Here is a 19,710-nt window from a genome sequence, read left to right as displayed (position 1 = left end):
TCACTCACTCCCCACTCACTGGATAGCATCACAGGCATTCCCAAGCCCAGTTTTACTGTCTCATAAACGGGGCAAGACCTGCCCAGCCTTCCTTCCAGGGTTGTGGATAATTTGAAATGCCCTGGTAGTGCCCCAAAGACAGCTTCTACTGGGTCCACCTGCTCTTTGCTGCCTGCAGTACCCCAAGGCCCTTACCCAATCCCATCACAGATGTGCACATACCCACCTGAACTTCTCCCCCTTCTACACACATGTGATTCCACAGTACATTCACCTGTGTCACATGGACCCATCTGCTATTGAACCCACTGGCAGGGCTTCTGTGTTGCACAACTTGAGTGGCAGCTCTGTCCATAGGCACATGTGTGCAGACTCATACACTGGTCCACGGAACACACACTGAGACTCAGACCCATGCACGCAGAGAGGTCAGTGCAGAATACTGATGTACTCCCATGTACTTGAGTGCCCCTGGACACAAGTAAATGCTGATGAAACACAGATCTCACCCAGGCCCGGCTCAGCCCCAGAGCTATTTTGGGCCAGGCCCAAGGCCAACAAGGTCAGAGGCTGCCAGCTCCCAACAGGCCCCAGCCACTGTGTCACAGGCCTCAGCCTCCCAGCCCGCACACCAGCCTAGGCTGAGTCCAAGATGCACTGGATCTCAGCCTGGCTCTGTAACAGGAGGGATCCTCCCTTCCTACCTGCTGCTTCCCTAGAGCTGAACTTTGAACTCTGGGGTTTCAGACTCCTGAAGAGAATGTCTGCAGGGTCCCCTGGCTACTGCCAAATGACTCTGCCCACAGCTTCCAACCCAGAGGCCCTAGAGGCTGGACTGGATCCCTACAGGAAACCCACAGGAGCTAAAAATAATACGCAAGGGACAAACAGGCTTCTGCAGGCCAGCATTCATGCCACCGTGTATAGGGGGACACTATCTCTCAGAGAAGCCAGCCTGGAGAGCTTAGGGGTCCAGAGCTCTGTTTCCCCAGACCTGATGGGCCCAATTAGGAGTGGAGCGTAGGAGTATGTGCGGCCCCTCAGAAGAAGTAGAAACAGTACTGAACAGTGAGCAGAGCTCACTGGATTACAAGCTGAAAACTGAGTTTGAGGCTGCAGTTCCTGAGTGACCTTAGGTAGGACACAACCTCTCCCTGGGCTTCAATTCTCACAAGTAAACAGAGGAGAGGAGTAAAAAGGTGGGAAAAGCTTTAGCTTTCAGGATGTTCCTCTCACCATGGTGTTTAACATTGGAGAATTGGAAACACACAAGTATTCGAGAATAGGGAACTGATTGAATAAAGTATAGCTGAGGATTTGTGCTTGGTTTTAGGTTTTGTTTTTCTGCCTCCACCACATGGCATGTGGGATCTAAGTTCCTTGACTAGAGACTGAATGCGTATACCCTGCAGAGGAGGTACAGAGACCACCAGGGAATTTCCTCTACGTGGGTTTTATACAGTGTAATTTCAGACTGCCTTTAACAACGATAACGATAATGATGGTGACTTGCATTTACTGAAGGTTTGTAATGTGTGGGTGCCACGATACTGTAGTTATACCCATTTTACAGATGAAGGGTTGAGGCTTAGAGAGATTCACTAACCCACCGAAGGCTCGCAGCTGTCAATAGGAACATGACCCAGAAGTCTTCATTTTAAGCTTTAATAACTTCAGAAGTTATAAAATATAAAGCTCAAACTTATAAAAAACAATTTGAAAGTTTCATCACATGTCTTCTTTAAGCTGATTTCATCGTGAACTTTGGATAACTAATTTTTGGTCATGTTTTGTCATCTTCAGAGGCAGAAAAGGAACTTCAAATAAATTTTCAAATGGGGTCTCTTGTAAGTTTATAGCTTTATACTTCTGAGGTTATTAAAGCTTAAAACTACACTAACCCTTCGGGTCCACATTGTTATTTTAAGTCCGTTTGACTCCAAAGCCTGCATGACAGTACTGACACTGTGTTTAGGGAAGGTGGGGATCTAGGATGTTGTACTGGGAACAACCTCTAGGAAAAAGGTATATTGATAAATGGCATACAGTGAGATTTCAGCTGTATTCAACAGCCTGAGGAGAGGTAGAGCCCACTTGGAGCAGTGGCCATATCAGGGACACACATGATTGTATTCCCTTTCCGATTTCTTCATTGGGCTTTCCCTACTTTTTGGATAGAAAGAAGCAATGACACCCTTCCCTCCTGGGCTGAGCCATCCCATCAAGGCAAGCCAGATTGTACTCATCACTCCCACAATTGTTAGATCATATAGTCCTCCCATCAGCCCTGGGATGAGAGTTTTGCCCTCTCCATTCCTTAGATGAGGACATCGAAGCAGAGAGGAGTAACGGTTTACCCAAGGCCACTGTTAGGCTCACTAACCTCAGCCCAATCCAACCAAGGCTTCTCTGACCTCATGACCCAAGGGTAACCTCCCTAGTTGGTCAAAATGGTGGGCAGAGAGCTACAGCAAGTGGTTTGGGCTTCAGTGAAGTTTCTGTTTGCTTGATGAGGGAAAAACCCAGGGAGGATGAGGTGACCCAGCCTATTCAGTCCCCAGACTTTGCCAGCCACTGTCAAGGGTCTTCTCGATGGACCCCTTGGGACAGCCATCATGGTTCACTGCTGGCTTTCCCACTTTCCTGCCTGCCCTGCATGTCCCAGCCCTGATGCCTGTAGGTATCTACAGCTGGCCCTCTCCTCTCTGCTGCAGCTTGCCTTGGTCCTTGCCCATCTACCTGGCACCACCAGGCAGGAGCCATAAAGGCTCTGTATCTACAGGGTTCCCAATTCTAACAGCAGGCCCAAGGCCCAAAGCACCGCAGCCTGCACAGGTCTCCACTGGTGTCCTTGGGGATGAGGAATGGGGGGGTCTAACACCTGGCTGCTTCTCTAGCGCTCAGCAGGGAAATTAATAAAACACAAAAGAAGGAAAGAGAGAAGGGGGAGGATGGACCATAGGAATCTCCCTGTCACAGGCCTCCCCACTTCTCTTCCAAAGTCCTCCCCAGGTCTCCACAGCTCCTCCAGTCCTCCTTGAATCCCGGGGTTGTCAAGGCTCACTCTGAGATCAGGACCAGAGTGCAGTGTGGGCCAGGTTCAGTGTGAGGTCAGGGTCATGGCTCAGACTGGAGTGAGAGTCAGAGCTCCAGCTGGGGCAGATGCTGAAGATCAATCAGAAACAGAACATGGTCTTCCAGCCCTTTCAGGGGGAGCTCACCCTGTCCTGTGGGGCCACAGATGCTGGCTCCTGCAGAAACCTTCTATCACACCCGCCGCTGGCTGCTCTGACCATATAATCCCTTTCCCCCTCCCCCTCCCCCTTGCTCTGGTGTCCAGGGTGACCAGAGCTGCCTCTGGGCAGGAAGCCAGCCCAGAAAGCCCAGGACATCCCTGAGCGCCTGTCACCATAGCAACCTGCCTGCCAAGCCATCCACCCCCCACCCCACCTGGGTCCAGTACGGGTTTTCAAATTCAGAACGTCAGAATGGGAAGGGCCTCCTAGATCAGCAGATTCCAGCCCCTCCCTTTGTCCCAAATGAATAAACTGAGGCCCGAGTGGGGAAGGGAAGGGGGAAACCTGTTGTCCAAGGACCTGACCCCAACCTGTCCCCCCTCCCACCCACTCCCGCCCAATGTCGGTCTTGGTTGGATTCGGAGAATGGAGAGTCTGGAGTGTGATCTCCGGAGCGGGGCGGGCCCTCCACCCGGAGTGATGCAGGGGCGGGGAGCCCAGGAACCGGACACCGACGATGAATAAATGATGCTCACTCGCAGCCTGCCTGCGACCAGATCGCCAGTGCCGAGCGCCGGCTGCCCAAGGGGCAGTCACCCGGCTAAGGCAGCCTGGCCGGCGTCCCTCGGCTCCCCCGACCTGCGACCTGCGGCGGAGCAGCGCGGAGCGCGCGAAGATGGCGGGGCCGCTGCGAGGCGCGGGGCTCCTCTGGGGGCTGGGCGGCGCCGCCCTGGGGGTTTGCCTCGCAGGGGTCGCCGGGCAGCTGGTGGAGGTGAGGTGGGCCGGCGCGGATGGGTTCGGGGTGGCTGTCACCGTCCAGGTAGAGCCAGGCGGTGCCTTTCTGACGGGAAGCTGATTTTTCTTTTTCTTTTGCCCTAGGAGACCTGACTTAATGGGGAGACAGTCCATCCCAAGCGCTTCCAGGATGCAGGGAGACTCAGCCCCAGTCTTAGTGTTCTTGCTCTGATGGGCGGGCACAGCCCCCGATCTCAGGAACATTATTCTGATGGGGGAGACTCACCCTGACCTTAGGGCTTTCCAATCTGATTGGAGATACAGCCTGGCATCAGCGACTGTCTGATGGGGGACACTCAGCCCCTGTACTCTACTCTTTGGTGTCCAGAGGTGGGCAGGTGGGGGGCGGAGGCAGGGGGACGAGGACAGCCTTCGCAGAGCAGCCATGTGTTGAGTTTGACTCCACACTGCAGGGAGGGGCAGGCAGGGCAGGGCCCAGGGACTCAGGGTCTTACTTGGTCCTGATGATAACTGGGAGCTAGCAAAGGCGTCTGAGCAGAGGAGAATCAGGATGAGTCCTGGACTGGAAGGAGAATAAATTAGAAGAGGGCCTACACTCGGGAGAATTGGAAGGAGCTGCTGAGATAGTCCAGGACGAGGTGAAAAGGATGGCTGAGGGGCTGGCCAGAAAGGGAAGGGTGGGGGCCATCTGCAGCCCCCTTGGCTGGCCTCTCTGTACCCCATTCCTGCTGAGCCAGGAAGGGGAGCTGATGAGGCTGACCAGACCCAGGATTCTAGAGCAGCAAGCAAGAGGGAGAAGGCCAGAGGTAGAGCCAGGGAAGAGTGGGGTAGGAACCTGTGTAGGCAGAGGCAGAGTGGAGAGAGCAGAAGTGCACAAGATAGTCAAGCACCGCGGAGAACCCGCAAGAGGCAGGTGCTGGGCAACAGGATGGGAGAGGGAGGACAGGGCCTCATCTTTGGGGTTTGAGGGGACACACCCCTGAACTAGTGGGTCTGAGGTATGTGGGGACAGAGCCCTGCACCCCCATGCTAGTCTGTGCCTGCTGCTGACCAGGGGGTGTGATCAGAAGGCTGGTCTGGAATCAGATGTCAGCTCTGGTGTCTCTGTAAGGGAAGTCGGGCTGGCTTGAGCCCCATGGAGTGCACTTAGGCCCCTACCAGCTGTCCTGAGGCCTCAGGTGCAGAAACTGAGCTGGTCTGGGTGTAGGAGAAGCCTGACAGAGGGGGTCGACTCAGATTTGAGTCAAGGACTCTTCCCTCAGTCCCCAGGAAAACGTCTTCTCCCACTTCATCAAGGGAAATTGCATTTTGAGTCCTTCTGCCTACCATCCGCCTACAGCCTGAACAAGGGCCTGGCTGAGCCCAGGCGATCCAAGGAAGTACCAGAAAGATAAGCGGGGCTGGGGTCCATGGTACCACCCACCCTACCCACAGGCATCACCCTCCAATTAGCCTGTGAAATTCTGATGGAGACCAGGCCCCCAAGCTTCAGAGTTCAGACTCCCAGCGGTGTCCACCACAAACAGATGCCCGACTATTACCTGCTTCCCCCTACCCAGGGCCCTATCAGTGTGTCTAGAATGTGTCAGAAGTGAGCCCCTGGCTGCCCAAGCTCTGAGTCTGAGATCTTTACCATGGCCCCCAGAATCTCCCAGTCTTACAACCAGCTGGGTCAACACACTGACCCTCAGAGCCATGGAACCCTGCCACTGCCCAGACCTCAGCCCTGACTCTACAGATGTGTGCCCGACCACAGGCACATGTACTCCAGCCGCATGTGCCCTGTACCCACAGTGCCCAGCCCCAATCCCACACACATGTGCCAGACCCCATGTACACGTGTCTGACCCCACAGATGGGTCCAGGCCCCTGGGATGATGCTGAGGAAGGGTGTCTCCTTGTCCATTTTACCACTCAGGTTGTGTAGGAAGCCTCTCAGAGACCCCTGGAACCATTCCACTCAAGTTACAGATGGAGAAACTGAGGACTAAAGGAAAGAAGGCTCCTACCCCAGTTCACCTTGGTTAAGAGGAGAGGGCTGGGAATCATGTACCAGTCCTGGGCACATAGACCTTCTTGGTTACCTGGGACAGGCTGCTGGTCCTCTCCATGTGTCCCCAGTATAGGCTGAGGGGTGGCGTCTATAAGGTGAAAAAGTACCTGGCTTTCGGTAGGTGCTCCATCCAGGCTTACGGACCAGGGGAAAGACTGGACAGACGGTTGAGCTATGGGTTGCCTTTCCTTTCCAGAGAGCTGGAAGAGACTCCTCTTGCCTGTCCTTCTTCGGTTAATCGAGGGGCAAGGCGTTGCACTGATGCCCCAGGGGGGTCCCCTCTCCCTCCAAGTACCCCTCCATACCCCTCAGCCAAGCTCCATGACAGAGATAGGGTCATATCCCTCTCAGCCCCCCAGGTCAGGGACAGGTCTCGCTGCTACCCTCCAGAGCAGGGCCGTGTCCCTGACCTGGGGGGCTGAGAGGGATATGACTCTATCTCCTTCCTCAGAACCCCAGGACAGGGAGGTGTGGCACTGGGAAGGTGGGAAGTGGCGCGCAGTGCTCATGATCGCTCCAGCCGTGCTTACAACTTTTGGCCTCCAGGTGTCGCTACTGCACTTCAGACAAATTAGTCCCTTTTTTTTTTTTTTTTTTTTTTGGCGAGGATTCTGGCCTAGCTTTCTGGTCAGAGGAGGTGACTCAGGTAGGACAGGCAACTGCTGAGGCCACCTGGTGGGGATCCTGGTCAAGTAAGAGAGTCATGAAGCCCTGACTGCTGTTCCACACCCTATCCCACACCAGGGGCCCATGAGAAAAAAATACCGCGGGGCAGTACAGGACTCGCGTTGTCTCTGGCCTTGGTCCTGAGACCCCATCTGCCTGTGTGGGGCCCAGGCCTGGGGCAGGAGAGAAAGGGCCTTGAACCTGACTAAACAAACCATCCACATTTGCCCCTTGGGTTCGGTTTCCCCAAGCACTAACTACCCTCACACTCCCAAGTTCCCAGCTCCATGGTTCTGGGTTCTGCCCTCTTCTCTTGCTCTAAGGCTGGAACGTCCCAAGGTCTAAGGCATTGGTTATGAATGTCTAAGACCCTTGATCCTGGGAGATTCTGAAATGCTCAGACTTAGTGAGTCCTCGCTGAGACCTGGGCCTCTCTCAGTCCTGTCCCAGCCCCTGGCTTCTGCCTGTCTCACTCTGCTCTCTCCCGACCCACAGCCCAGCACAGCCCCGCCCAAGCCCAAGCCGCCCCCGCTGACCAAGGAGACAGTGGTGTTCTGGGACATGCGTCTGTGGCACGTGGTGGGCATCTTCTCACTTTTCGTGTTGTCCATCAGTAAGTAGCAGCTGCCCCCCTCTACTACCCCCTGCCATGCCACACCACAGTGGGAGCACAGCACCCCGTTACCCCCAGCACCACCCCCCAGGGGCTCAGAGCGGCAATTCCGGGCAGTGCAAGTGGGCCCGGTGCCCACAGGAGGCCCTCTGTGGTTTCTGGCACCTCCTAATCTACACAAAGTCCCTGTGGAGGGCTGACAGGCTGGTGGTGACCTGAAGTATTCTGCCCGACGGGGGATGCAGCCACATGGCAATTATGGTAATTACAGGGGACTCCACTGAACCAGGACGAAGACGTGTCATTTTTCCCTATCGCTGGCCTCCTCGTGCTTTTCCTGCAGCTTGGCCAGCTTAAAACACCCACACCCAGGGCCCCAACAAGGCCACCCTTGGCTGCAGCTCAGCACCAGAGCTCCCCAGACGCCCAGCAGATGTGTCTCCCAGGCTGCAAACCCAGCATTGTTAAATACCATTTCCTTGGAATGAGTCACACCCACCTCAGTTAAGAACAGGAGACCCCTGCCCTCGCCCTTCCTCTCTTGGATCTGGGAGTTGCTTTATGCGAAGTTGCAACAGAAGCCAGTTTGGGATGCTCCTCTCAGTTGTCTTTCCAGAGTTGGGGTCTGGAGTTGAGAAAAGTGGGGCTGAGAAATGCCGAATGGATGGGAGAGGCCACCAGGGTACAAAGAGGTTCCCACAGACCATAGGGAGGAGGGGGGCGCAGGCAGTAAAGGGAAAGAACACACTCCCCTAGTAAAGGCTTCGTGGAGGAGGGGTCCTCTAAGCTGTAGATGGATAGGATGGGTGACGGTTTGTGTCAGGCAGCTAGCAAGGCATTCTGGAGAGAGGTACAGTGCGGGTGGACGTGGGAGAAGACGGCCTCCACACAGGTCTCAGATAACCCCTCTAAGACAGTTTCTGAGTGCACCCTGGCTCAGGGGCTACAGGGGCATTTAAGTTCTAGCAGGAGCTATCCTGGGATGAGGTTCCCCAGAGGGCAGGGCTGACCACAAGGGCCCACCCAGATGTAGAGGCTCCAAGGGAGACAAAGACATCAGTTTTGCCTGTGCTTCTCCTAGCACCAGAAGTGCCCTTCCACCCCACCCCTCACCCCCACTCTCCTCACAGCTAGAGTGGGAGAGCTTCCCTGGTGGCTCAGACGGTAAAGAATCTGCCTGCAATGCGAGAGACCTGGGTTCGATCCCTGGGTTGGGAAGATCCCCTGGAGAAGGGAACGGCTACCCACTCCAGTATCCTGGCCTGGAGAATTCCATGGACGGAGGAGCCTCGCAGGCTACAGTCCATGGGGTCGCAAAGAGTCAGACACGACTGAGCAACTTTCACAGGGTGGGAGGAGGAGGTGAGCAAGAGGCTGCCTTCTATTCTAGCCAAGGCTGATATCAGTCAGGCTTCTGAGTGGAGGCCCCACGGATAGACAGATGTGGCTGCAGCCCCAGCCAGGTGTTTAGAGAGTGGAGCAACCCCCAAGTACCAAGAAGCAGGTTTAGGGGAGGTAATCTGCCTGCAGGGGCCACAGGAGCAGTCCAAAGTCCAACAGGTCCAAAGAGCAGCTCAGGGGGACCCCGAGGAACAGGGTTGAGGGCACCATGGGGCCTCAAGACACACAATGGTTTCTCCCGGGCTCTGCTTGGCCCAAGATGGTGGAAGTGCCTAGGGCCACATAGGAAAGCTGCAGTGTCAGGCCCAAAGAGGCACTTGGACCTCAACTACACAGACTGACTTCTATTCCTAACCCTATTTCCTGAAAAAGGTAAGGGATAGTCCCAAAGGCCTCTGAGTAACAAGTCAGCACTTGTTACCTTCTATGCAGGGCTCTAGGAGTTGGAGACCCTGGGTCCTGGGGAGGAAACATTTTTCCCACTTCTCTGTCTGCTTGGACCTCGGTGGTACAGCTGTTAGTGGAGCATCATCCCCACAACCTTGTGGATAGGATGGAGTTGGATGGGTTGCCTCTTTAGTTCCCTGCCAGCCTGGGGACTCCTATCCCCAGCCTCTTCCTGGGCTTGGAACTCCATCCAAGAAACTTCGTTTCTCTACTCTGAAGAGAAGTAAGCAGGCCAGGCTGGGCGGGACAGGTCCAGAGTGAGGGGCAGGGCCTCCATCCTGCTCTGAGGGACTGGGACCAGCCTTTACTGAGAGCCCAGGCATGGTCCTGAGAAGGTACCTGATGGGGTAACTAGAAGAGGTGCTTCAAGCCAGTAGGGTGGGGGTGGGGGACCAACCCTGGACCTCTGGCATACAGGAGTCTGGAGGTGACCAGAGACCAGCTCTTTGGGTAAGAAAGGCCTACTGTCTTCCCAGGTCCATCCCTGGGCAGCAGTGCACAGTCAGACCTACTATTAGGGCCCTCACATGACTGTCCCCCACCATATGTTCCTGGATGCTATTGACACCCTGTCCATTCATTCAGGAGTCCTGTCCGAGTTGCAAAAGCTTTGAAACCATCTCATTCATTTTTTCTTTCATTCTGTGAGTGTGAGGAAGACTCAATGGGGCCATAATACTGGCCGAGGAGGTTGCACAAGATGACCCCAAAGGGTGCTCCTGCCCAGGCCACATAGGTCTGATCTATCTTCCCCAAAAAGAGGCCTGGCCTGTCCTGCCTGGCCCTCCTGCCTCTAGGAGTCTGCCAGGAAGTTATGTCTGGTCATCTGATTTATAATAGGAAGCAGCTCTGTCCCCTCCCCCTGAGGCTGGGGCCAAGGTGGTCAGACTGGGGGCCTTAGAAAAATAAACTCAGTCCAGCTGGGTCCTGGCAGCCCTGCCCTGCCCGTCCTGGACAGGCCAGCTCCATGCCTTGGCCCAGCTTGCGTGGGCACAGCCGCCCTGAGCCAGAAAACCACTCCTGGAATAACTCTGTCTGAGGTGAACGCCCCAGGGCAAGGTCTGTGTCCTCCTGCAGGCTCTCACAGCCAGGAGGAGCCCCGGCTTGTCCTCAGGGAGGTTGAGGAGGATGCAGCCTGTCCTCTGGGGTCTGAGGTCCTCTCAAGAGCCTGGGGAGGAAAACCTAGGATGAACCAGGAGCCCAGAGGCCTGGGCTGCAAGTACAGGACACCCTCCAGGAGGCTGTAGCTTGAGTCATGGTGTAGCCTACTTCTTACCCTCCAGGACCTCTCAATCTAGTTAGAGAGACCCTCCCCTGCCCAACAAGCCAGGATCACTGACATAATATATGGGACCAGTGAAAAATGAAAATATGAGATCCCTGTCCAAAGATTATTAAGAATTTCAAGAAAGTGACAGCAGAGTATTACACCAAGCACAAGGCCTCTCTGCGAATAGGCCTCCTACCTAAAGCCAGCCCTGCTCAGGAAAGACATTTTGAAAATCTCAGAGCCCACAGGGGTTTTGTCAAAATGTGGAACCTCCTGAAAGAGACTCTTGGGTGAGACACACATAGATAGATGGAGACAGGCCTGGAATTCAGGTGCTATTCCTGGGGTGTCTGAGCTCTGGCCCTTGCCAAGCCTGCTCTGTCCTCCCTGTAGTTATCACTCTTTGCTGTGTCTTCAACTGTCGCGTGCCACGGACCCGGAAGGAGATTGAAGCCCGGTATCTGCAGCGAAAGGCAGCCAAGATGTACACAGATAAACTGGAGACTGTGCCACCCCTCAACGAGCTCACAGAAATCCCTGGAGGTGAGCAGGCCTGACCCCCAGTCCCGCCAACCCCCAAGCCTGCCAGACTGGCCATTTCCTTGATCCTTCCACCCAGAATGCCCTGTTCCTCCCCTCCACCTGGTTCAGGAAGGGGACTCATCCCTGTTTCTGGAGACCAGAGCAAAGAAATGGGTCAGAGTGAGGCAGGGAAAACAAGAAGCTATTTTGCAGGTAGGAGTGCTTTGGAAGGAAAAAGGAATGAAGGGTGGGACTGGGAGGCTCTGGTGTGGGTCCTAGGACTCTTTCACTCCCGTTGAACCCTTTTCCTTCTATTCCACAGAGGAGAAGAAGAAGAAGAAGAAGGACAGTGTGGATACAGTGGCCATCAAGGTAGAGGAGGATGAGAAGAATGAGGCCAAGAAGAAGAAAGGAGAGAAATGAGGAGAGCTTTCTGGAGGTGGCGGCTGGGGCTGGCCAGTCCTGGGGCTCATGGTCCTGCCAGAGTACAGACATCTTAGACTCCAAGCTCACACATGGACCCAGGAGGTTGCAGAGAGCCCTCGCCCTGTAGAGAGGGAGTTGCAGGGGCCAGGACCCTGTCCTAGAGCCTATAGGAGCAAGGACAAAACTGTACCAGGTGTGCCACTTCCTGGCCTGGACGCCAACTCCCTTCACCCCGTCACATGGGGCTCAGCAGAGGTGGTCTGTAGACCCTGTCCCTCTATAGATCCAAAGTGGCCTCTACCCACCCAGACATGCCTCTGTCTCCTCTTCTGCCAGGAACAGCTGTGGCTAAGGGGTGACGGGATGTGGGTTTTCTCCTGGAAGGGGATGGCCGGCCTGGATGGGCCAATGTGAGGCCACACCAGGCTGCCCACAGGAGGGAGAGGGTCACTGGAGGAAGCAGGGGCAGCAGGAGGCTCTCGGACTTGGCTGGATAGCAGCCCTGCTGGTGAGGGGCTACCCCAAGCCTGGCATGGGTTCTGGCCCAGAGCAGCGAGCAGAGAAAGACCAGAGGCAGAACCCCCAGCCCAGCAGATACCAAGCTCCAGGCAGTGGACGTACTTGTCTTACTTACTGTCATGTAGCTGAGGCTGCTGGAGCGCCTAGCACGAGGCCCAAGGGCTCAGGACTGGGGGCTCCAGGGGTGCAAAAGGCTGAGGCCAGTGGACCAGAGAGAGAAGAGAAGACAGCTGGCACCTGGGACCCAACTTGGGAATCCAGGGAATATTTGAGAACCCAATGGGGACTTGAGGCTGTTCTGGGGCCCTTTCTAGGCTTAGCTGTGGTGGGAGGGCCCCAGGAGACCACCACAGGGGGCAGTTAGGGATGGAGGTAGCAGCCAACCTTCCACCTGCTGAATATAAGAGCACAGCTTCCTCTTCTGCTCTCAACCATGATTCCTGAAACAGCACTGCTGACCCGAAGGTGAAGGCTCAAACTTGACCTGCGGACTGGATCCCTGGGGAGGGGACATGCAGAGAGGGTATCTAGATGGCAGCAAACATCGCCTGAAGAACTCGGACCTGGGGCTGGAGACTTAGGAGATACTGGAGGTTTCCGAGCTGGGGAGAGCTGCTGGAAAAGCTCACGCTGCCTCTGCAGCCTGCAGAGATTTGTAAATAAAGCTGAGTGCCTTCTCATACCCGAGCGACCTGAGATGACTGCTCAGGTACCCCGTCCCTGGAGCATTTACTTGGAGGGCGATACAGTGATCAGTGATAGGCAGTGAAGGCCAGGCTGTCGTTCCCTTTCCTGACTTTTTTCTGTTCTGAATTCAGATGAGCTGGAGGAAGAGGTGGTGGGCCGAGGGGCAGAGGGTCAGCTGTGGCCGGTGGGGCTCAGCCCTGAGGCAGGGCATCAGGACCAAGAAGGAAGCTGCCTGCTCTGTGCTTGCCTCTGCTCCATTTCCTGGTGTCAATAGATGGGTGCTTGAGACACAGAGGAGTCAAGCCTGGATTCCAGCCTGGACCCAAATCATTATTACACGAGGCAAGGGAACCAGGCTGACATGGGGGAAGGAGCACGGGGTCTTAGAGCCACGGCGGGGGGCAGAGATTACAGAAGGCCCTGCTGTGCAAGCTGAGTACTCACTGGGCCACCATGTGGAAACCCTGGCTCTGCCCAGGGGTCCAGCCTGTGGGTGTCTCATACATACGGTTTTGGCAAAGACCATTCTACCGATACAAGCCAGAACCCTTCTGTTGGCTTCGCAGCAGAAGCCCAGGGAAGCGGGGCCCACTAGAAGTCAGAGAAGCAGCTGGCAATGCCTGGGTTAAGTCCAGGCCTGGGCCACATCTCCTCTACCAGCTGCCTCTTTGACGTCTGACTTGGGTCTCCGCTAGCCGTTTAAGGACAGGCATATCTGCTAATCATGGGGATAATGTCTGATCCCAGTGGGCATCTGCCCCAAGTCCAGGCAGGGGACAGGGTTGGAAGGTCAAAGTTAACTACAGTGCTTCAGGGCAATGACAGAGTATGTTCCAGCCACAGGCCAGAAGATGGGTCAAAGTCAAGGAGAACACACTCACCTCCACGGCCCAGAGCTGCAACCTTAGGCCCAGCGTCACACTGGGTCCTGGCAGCCCCAGAATGAGCCTGGGCAGTACATTCTAGGCCCTGAATTATCTGACCCCAGTATCATCCCCACACATTCCCTCCACCTTCTGCGGGAGCCACCCCGAGCCTGCGGATGGAGCTGGGGCTCTGCACTTTGCAGTATCAACTGCCGGAAGCCACCCATCCCACCCCTTCCCTGTTCTCTCATCTCCCACTGCAGCAGACCCAGGAAGGAGGAGGCATGGGGAAGAGAGCCATTTAATTGAACATCGAGTCTCTCCCCTGCCTGTGAGGGCTGAGAACTGCACCTGCAGCCTTCTAAACAAGAGGGTGAGGAGGGGCCTGGGCAAGAGAGGGCAGACCCAGGGACAGCAGAGCATCAGAGGGCAGCAAGGAAGCTGAGGAGCATCAGGAGTGCCAGGAGCAGGGCCCGGGATGGGGCTGGCAGAGTCTGCCCGCTGATGCGGTCCCAGATCCACTGTTGGTAAGAGGAGATGTGGACGTAGATAGGCGGAGCCTCGCTCTTCTTGCAGCCTGGGCCCCAGCTCACCACTCCCACCAGGTGCCATATGTTCTGCACAGGACAGGCCAAGGGCTCCCCACTTATCTCCTGCGGGGAGGGGTGGAGAACAAAAGGGAGGCCACATGTGGTCCAAAGGAGACTTGATCCAGCTCAGGAACAAGCAGGGTGCCCTCACCAAACCTTCTGCGCAGCCTCCAAGTGTCTTATAGCTGAGAGGTACCTTCGAAGTCCTGACCCAGGAGACCTTCCTTAAAAGGCTCCACCTTCCATCTCTCTCCATCCCCCATCTCTTTAACATCCACCTTCCATCTTCCCACCCTTCCCATCCTCCTCCATCTCCAACCTCCATCCCCACTCCCCATCTCTCTCTCCCCAACTCTCATCTCATCCCCCCAATCTCCATTCCCTGTCAAATTTCCCCTCCTTCATCTTCCTCCTCACTTACCCCTGCTCATCCCTGGCCCCTCTCTCCTCCCCACATGTCCTGCCTCTGCTGTGCCCCTCACCCCAATTCTGGCCAGGTGCCCTTGGAGGCAAACGAGCAAGGGCTAGAGATGCTCACGTAGCAGAATTTTTCCCTGTCGACGTCCTTTGCACAAATCATCTGGGAGTTGATGATCTGAATCAGAGAGGGGATTTTGGAGAACCTGTGGTAGAGGCTGTCACACTCTGTGCTGTTCAGGATGGTGACTTCCTTCTCCTGGATGGTTCGAAATTGGGGCCACTGACCTGTGGGACAGGGGCCCCCATTCAGGCTTGGCTGTTTAGCTCGTGCCTGCAGCCACTGGCCTCATGCCCATCCTCCCTTTGTTCCTTGCCACACAGCAGCCCTGGAGATCTCTCCAGGATTAGCCCACCTACCACTCCAGACGCTTCCCAAAAGCCCCTCAATATAGAGACCCTGGAGCAGTTTACCCAAAATCTGGCTTTGCTGGGCCTGATCTCACATCTGGCAGAGTCCAATCCATCAAGTCCATTCTGATCTCGGCATTTTGACTTTTGCATTCTGTCTATCCCCGAAGCCTACCAAGTCTATCTGAGGTCCAAATCCTGCCTTTTCTTCAAGCTTTCCTCAAAGGCCTCTTCCTCCCCTGAGCTTCCCCAGACTCGCCTCTGTGGTTCCAGGAACTCCTCACTCCCCTCCCCAGTCTCACAAGTGTGTGTCTGTCCCTAAGTCTGAGCTTCCGGGGGACAGGTGACTTCCAACCGTTCCCAACTATTCACCAGACAGGCCATGGCAGGGATGACAAAAAGCCACCCCACCTGGGCTGGAGATCCTGGGTGCTTTCAGGCATGCTGGCTCTATGAGACCACAGGGAAGAACACTTCTCTTGTGGGAAAGGGACAGGGGTTCCCTGAAGAGGATGGACATTTCTGGGCTAAGGAAAGGGGCCCTTGGATGGCCCTGGGACAACACTCCTGCTCATTGGGCTCCTAAACTGGGATGATAAGGGATTGAGGGCCACTGCTGGGGTAGGGGGAGACATGGGGAACCCTCGGTGACTCCCAGCTTCCGGGTGCAGACTGCCCTTAGCCAGATGCATGGGTCTTCTGGGGACCCTATTACAGACATAGACCCCTTGTCCTCTCGCCTTGCCTGTTCTGCTTCAAAACATGATGCCGTAGGATTGTGTGCAAATAGCAAGATATCACTCTGTGCCCACTATGCCTTCAAGGACGGCCTGTTTACATACCCTGACCTGGGCCTGAGGGTTTCGAGGGCAATCTGGGTCCCCTAGATACATTCACTGCTGAAACCCTCAAAGGGAAAAAGAGATAAGAGTCTGACAGGAGAGGGGTGGTGGGCTCCCTGGGGAAGGCGTCTCAGAAATGCCTGTCTATGGTAGACCCTGGCATGCACCCAGGTTCTATCCCGCACCATCCACCCTGCTGGGGGTAGGAAGGTTCCAACTCACCATCAACCCTGGGGAGTCCCCAGCCTGTCACAGTGCAGAGCGAGTAGTCCTTCACCGAATAGTCCAAGCCAGGCAGGCAGATGGGCCAGACATACTTGCTGTACTGCAGTGGCCGATCCAGGTTGAGGAGGGCAATGTCGTTGGCCCGGCCAACCCAGGACCAGTACCGACTGGCTCGATAACGGCTGTGCACGATGACCTCTTTTGCCAGGGTGTCGATGGAAGTCTTCGTTATCCGGTCAATCCACGGACTCCCCGCCCGTACTGAATAGGTAACGTCACTCCTAGGGGAAGGGCAAGGGGAGTCCTCCATTAGTCCCAGGAACCCCACACCAGCCTGCACCCCCCTAAACTCCACCGCACTGTTGTACTCTGAGCAAATTCAGGCAAGCCACCCACCTGCTTCGAGTCCCCGAGCCCACTTCTCAGGGCAGGTGTGAATGGGGCCCTGCACACACAGACACCGTGTGGTCAGTCCTACAACAACCCTTCAGTTTATGGAGAGGGAAACTGACTCAAGTGACTGACTCAAGGCTACACAGCTAGCAAGTGGTGGAGGTGGGATGTGGACCCAGTTTTCTCTGGTTCCAAACTTTAGACTCTGTCCAGTAACCCATGCTGGGTCCCAGGAGTGACAGAGGCCTTGTGCAATCATCCAACCCTCCCTCTAGCTTTCTTTCTCAGTGTGTCCTTTAGGCGTGGAAATCACTTCTCCTCTGGCCAGCCCTCATGGCCAGATGTGACCCTCGGGTCGCCCCCTGGCTCCAGACCACAGGCACGCCTGCTCTCTTGTCCCCACACTGACCAGACTGTGAGCATCTATATTCTTGTCTGTCTTCCCCAGCAACCTGACAGGAGTGGGGCAGCCCTCTTCAGCTACCAGTGCCCAGGCCAGGGCCTGGCTTCAAAGACTGTCAAGGCTACTGGTTGAAGGAAGGAAGAAGTAAGTGAAACGAAGGGTATGGAACAGAAGAATTAGAATCTTCTTTCTGTGCACAAGAGGAAGACCTAGACAGTGCTTTGCAAGGCTTCGTTTCCTATCTGTAGAATGACTGCACAGAACTAGGGGATCAGATGAGGGGAGCAAGCCTCCAGTTCCTAGGAAGGAATCTACAGGACTCAGCTCCACCCTGCTAGGAGCTGGGGTGAGGCTGGGATTACGGGGTTCTGCCACTGAGGGGCCAGCTGGCAGAATGACTGAAGCCCCGGTGGCTCCACATGACTTTCCACCCGTCTGTCTAGGCCCCGACTCACTCGGTCGTGCAGTGGGCTGCAGTCAGCACCCACTCGGAGGCAATGAGGGTTCCTGCACAGATGTGTGTGCCATTAGCCTGCACACTGACCATCCACGGCCACCGCCGAGCCATGGACTCCGGATCCCTGAGGGTGGGGTCCCGTTCATAGGAGAAGCCGCAGGCTGAGGAGGGAAGTACAAGGAGCTTGATAAGGAGTGGACCTTTCCAGCTGCATCTCACAGCTCTCCCTCTCCCTCTCCTCAGCCTGAGCTCCCACCACTCTAGCTGGCCTGCACCCATCCAACGATTCTCCTTCTTCATTGGTCATCAAATAATGGTGTTGTTCACATGAGGATTGGGGTCTCCAGCCTTAGAAGGGCCTCAGCATCCCCCAGGCATCCCTCACGTCAGGTCCCAGGGCTGACCAGTCTGGGCATCACTGGCTCCTTTGTCCTGGTCAAGCAGGCCTCAGCTCTGGCTAGGCTAGGCCCTTTACAATTCATCTGTGTTTCCATCTGGTTCCCCTACTTCAACCAAAAAGACCCTTTCCTCCTTCTCTAGGACCCTCCTCCTGTGATTCAGTGAGAGAAAAGCAGATGACCTAAGAGAAAAATGAGCACTGTGCATGAACGCACACACATCTGAGGATAAAACCCCAACAGCAATGAATGCAGCTCTTCAGCCCCATTAGTTCTCAGGGGAGCATGGACTTAAATCACAGTGACGTTCTGCTCACCGTCACCTGCCAGGCAAAACTAAATGTCCCTGATGCTAGGAGTTGGTGAGGATCACAGCCCCAGACTGCTCACTCACTGCTCAAGGGAAGCTCAACGGGTACAGCCACTTTGGAAAAGCTTTTATGGAAAAATTCTTTCAACTGAAGAGGCACGTATCCAACACCACAGCAGACCCACTCCTAGGTGTTCCAAATGGACTAGTAGATTGTGAGATCAATGTAAGTAGGCCATCACCAGCAGCTGTAAAGGCTAACACAAGAGAGGGAACGGCAGCATGCACCGCGGAGTGCTGCGGGGTCCTCAGTGTGAGACTTCCCATGACACTTAAATTCTGAGCAATGAGTTCCAGGATGAGAAGTATTCCTTATGTGGGTCTTACTTCAACCAGCTTGGAAGGCACTGCTAGAGAGAACACTTATGGATGTGCCCCCAAACACACAAGGGAAGGCTCCCTGAAAGCGGTGCTGGAGACCCCCAGAGGCCTTGGCTGGGAGCTTGGATCAGGGCCTGGGCCCGATGGAGAGATGCTGTCCCCACCGGCCATTCAGGAAGGCAGGATGTACAGCACGCCCCAGGCTCCCCCGACCTTCCTTGCCTCCTACCTCAGCAGCATGGGAGGTTCCACCAATAGGTGGTCAGTAAGCACTAGTGAAAGGAAGGTCTCCTCTCTCTCCCTGCCCCTTCTTCCTCTGTCCCTTAAGGTCCTCGAGGCTGCTTGGGCGCCTCCTCCCGCAGGGAGGCCACAGTACTCACGGGGAAGGAACTCGTTGTGGGAGGCTTTAGAAGTAGCGTACTGCGAGATACTGGGCGGCGGGCTACCACCGGTGACCTGCCGAGGGAAGCGACGTCTGCCCGAGGGACAGGTGGCACTGGGGGCACATGGAGCATTAAGGTCTGCGGGGACATCCGTGGACAGTGCCCCCAGGGTGTCGCCAGCGCCCAAGCAACCTGTGGAAGGAGGCAGAGAATCAGAAGTGGAGGCCAGATCTGAGGGGGTCGGGGGATGGGCGGGGGCGGGCCTTACCCAGGGGCCGCAGCAGCAGCAGCAGGAGCCCGGCGGAGGCAAGGGCCAGGGCCAGGGTAGACGTCCCAGGGCGTGGGGGCCCACGCCTGCCGGCCGGCAGCTCACACCAAAACTCCATCTGCGGGAAACAGCGACTGCGCCGCGGTGCTCTTCTCGCTACAGCGCTCCCAGGGCCCGCCCCACGAAGGCGCCCCCCATTGGCGGCCGGTGACGGCTCTCTGTGGTGTGGTGGGCGCGGGCATCCGCGGCCTCGCGGGCGCCCCCCAGTGGCCTCCTGCCATGGTGCTTCTGATGTCCCAGTCACCCTCTGGCTTGCAGGTGGCTCAGGACTGCCTGGCTTCTGGCCACGCCTCTGCCCTCCTGGGAGCACGTCACTCCCAGGCGGTCTGGCCCAGCAGTTTCCTGGAGTCCCTTAACCTCACCTCGTCCAGTTTCTGCACCTCCTCTGGCATCCCACTCCCATCCCTACCTGGTGAGATGGAGGCCCAACCCCTGGGGCTGGCATCCGGGATTTCCAAGCGGTCCCATCTGCCCCCCAGTCTGGTAACTACAGTGGGGCCTTGCCCCAGGGTACTGAAATTAAGCAGATTGAAATGTTTTCAATAACGATTTTTCAAGAGTGCATAGTTTTAAGCATTGTTCCCCACCCTCCCACCCTCAACTTCCATTCAGCAAATGCCCTTCCCTTACAGATCCATCCTCTTAGAAAGATAGCACAGGTGAGGCTTCCATAGACAGTAAAAGAGTGATGGTAACCAATGGGCTCTTCT

The 19,710-nt window shown here is 55.8% G+C and overlaps 2 protein-coding genes across 4 annotated transcripts; one reads left to right on the top strand and one right to left on the bottom strand.

Annotated features, from left to right (window-relative positions):
* The first annotated feature begins 3,458 nt into the window (after positions 1-3,458).
* TMIE (transmembrane inner ear) lies at positions 3,459-12,591 on the top strand. 3 transcript variants are annotated; one of them, XM_061397008.1, is made up of 4 exons: positions 3,459-4,008; positions 7,207-7,324; positions 10,836-10,985; positions 11,287-12,591. In XM_061397008.1, exons 1-4 carry the CDS (start codon positions 3,913-3,915, stop codon positions 11,385-11,387), a joined length of 465 nt encoding a protein of 154 aa, XP_061252992.1. In that variant the 5' UTR covers positions 3,459-3,912; the 3' UTR covers positions 11,388-12,591. The 3 variants fall into 3 exon arrangements, 2 of the variants coding, with proteins under 2 accessions (XP_061252992.1, XP_061252991.1); XR_009732560.1 differs by lacking the exon at positions 3,459-4,008 and having other exon boundaries at positions 6,471-7,324; positions 11,287-11,583; positions 12,359-12,591; XM_061397007.1 differs by lacking the exon at positions 3,459-4,008 and having other exon boundaries at positions 6,471-7,324.
* Positions 12,592-13,707: 1,116 nt separating this feature from the next.
* PRSS50 (serine protease 50) lies at positions 13,708-19,594 on the bottom strand. The gene is made up of 6 exons (XM_061397003.1): positions 18,941-19,594; positions 18,670-18,864; positions 17,199-17,361; positions 15,945-16,228; positions 14,591-14,757; positions 13,708-14,115 (listed from the first exon to the last, which is right to left on the bottom strand). The coding sequence occupies exons 1-6, from the start codon at positions 19,056-19,058 to the stop codon at positions 13,885-13,887; spliced, it is 1,158 nt and encodes a 385-aa protein (XP_061252987.1). The 5' UTR covers positions 19,059-19,594; the 3' UTR covers positions 13,708-13,884.
* Positions 19,595-19,710: the final 116 nt, after the last annotated feature.

Source organism: Bos javanicus, chromosome 22 (assembly GCF_032452875.1).
Source record: "Bos javanicus breed banteng chromosome 22, ARS-OSU_banteng_1.0, whole genome shotgun sequence".
NCBI classification, from domain to species: domain Eukaryota; kingdom Metazoa; phylum Chordata; class Mammalia; order Artiodactyla; family Bovidae; genus Bos; species Bos javanicus.
Note: the sequence above shows the minus strand (reverse complement) of the source record. Positions and strands in the feature narration are given on the sequence as shown.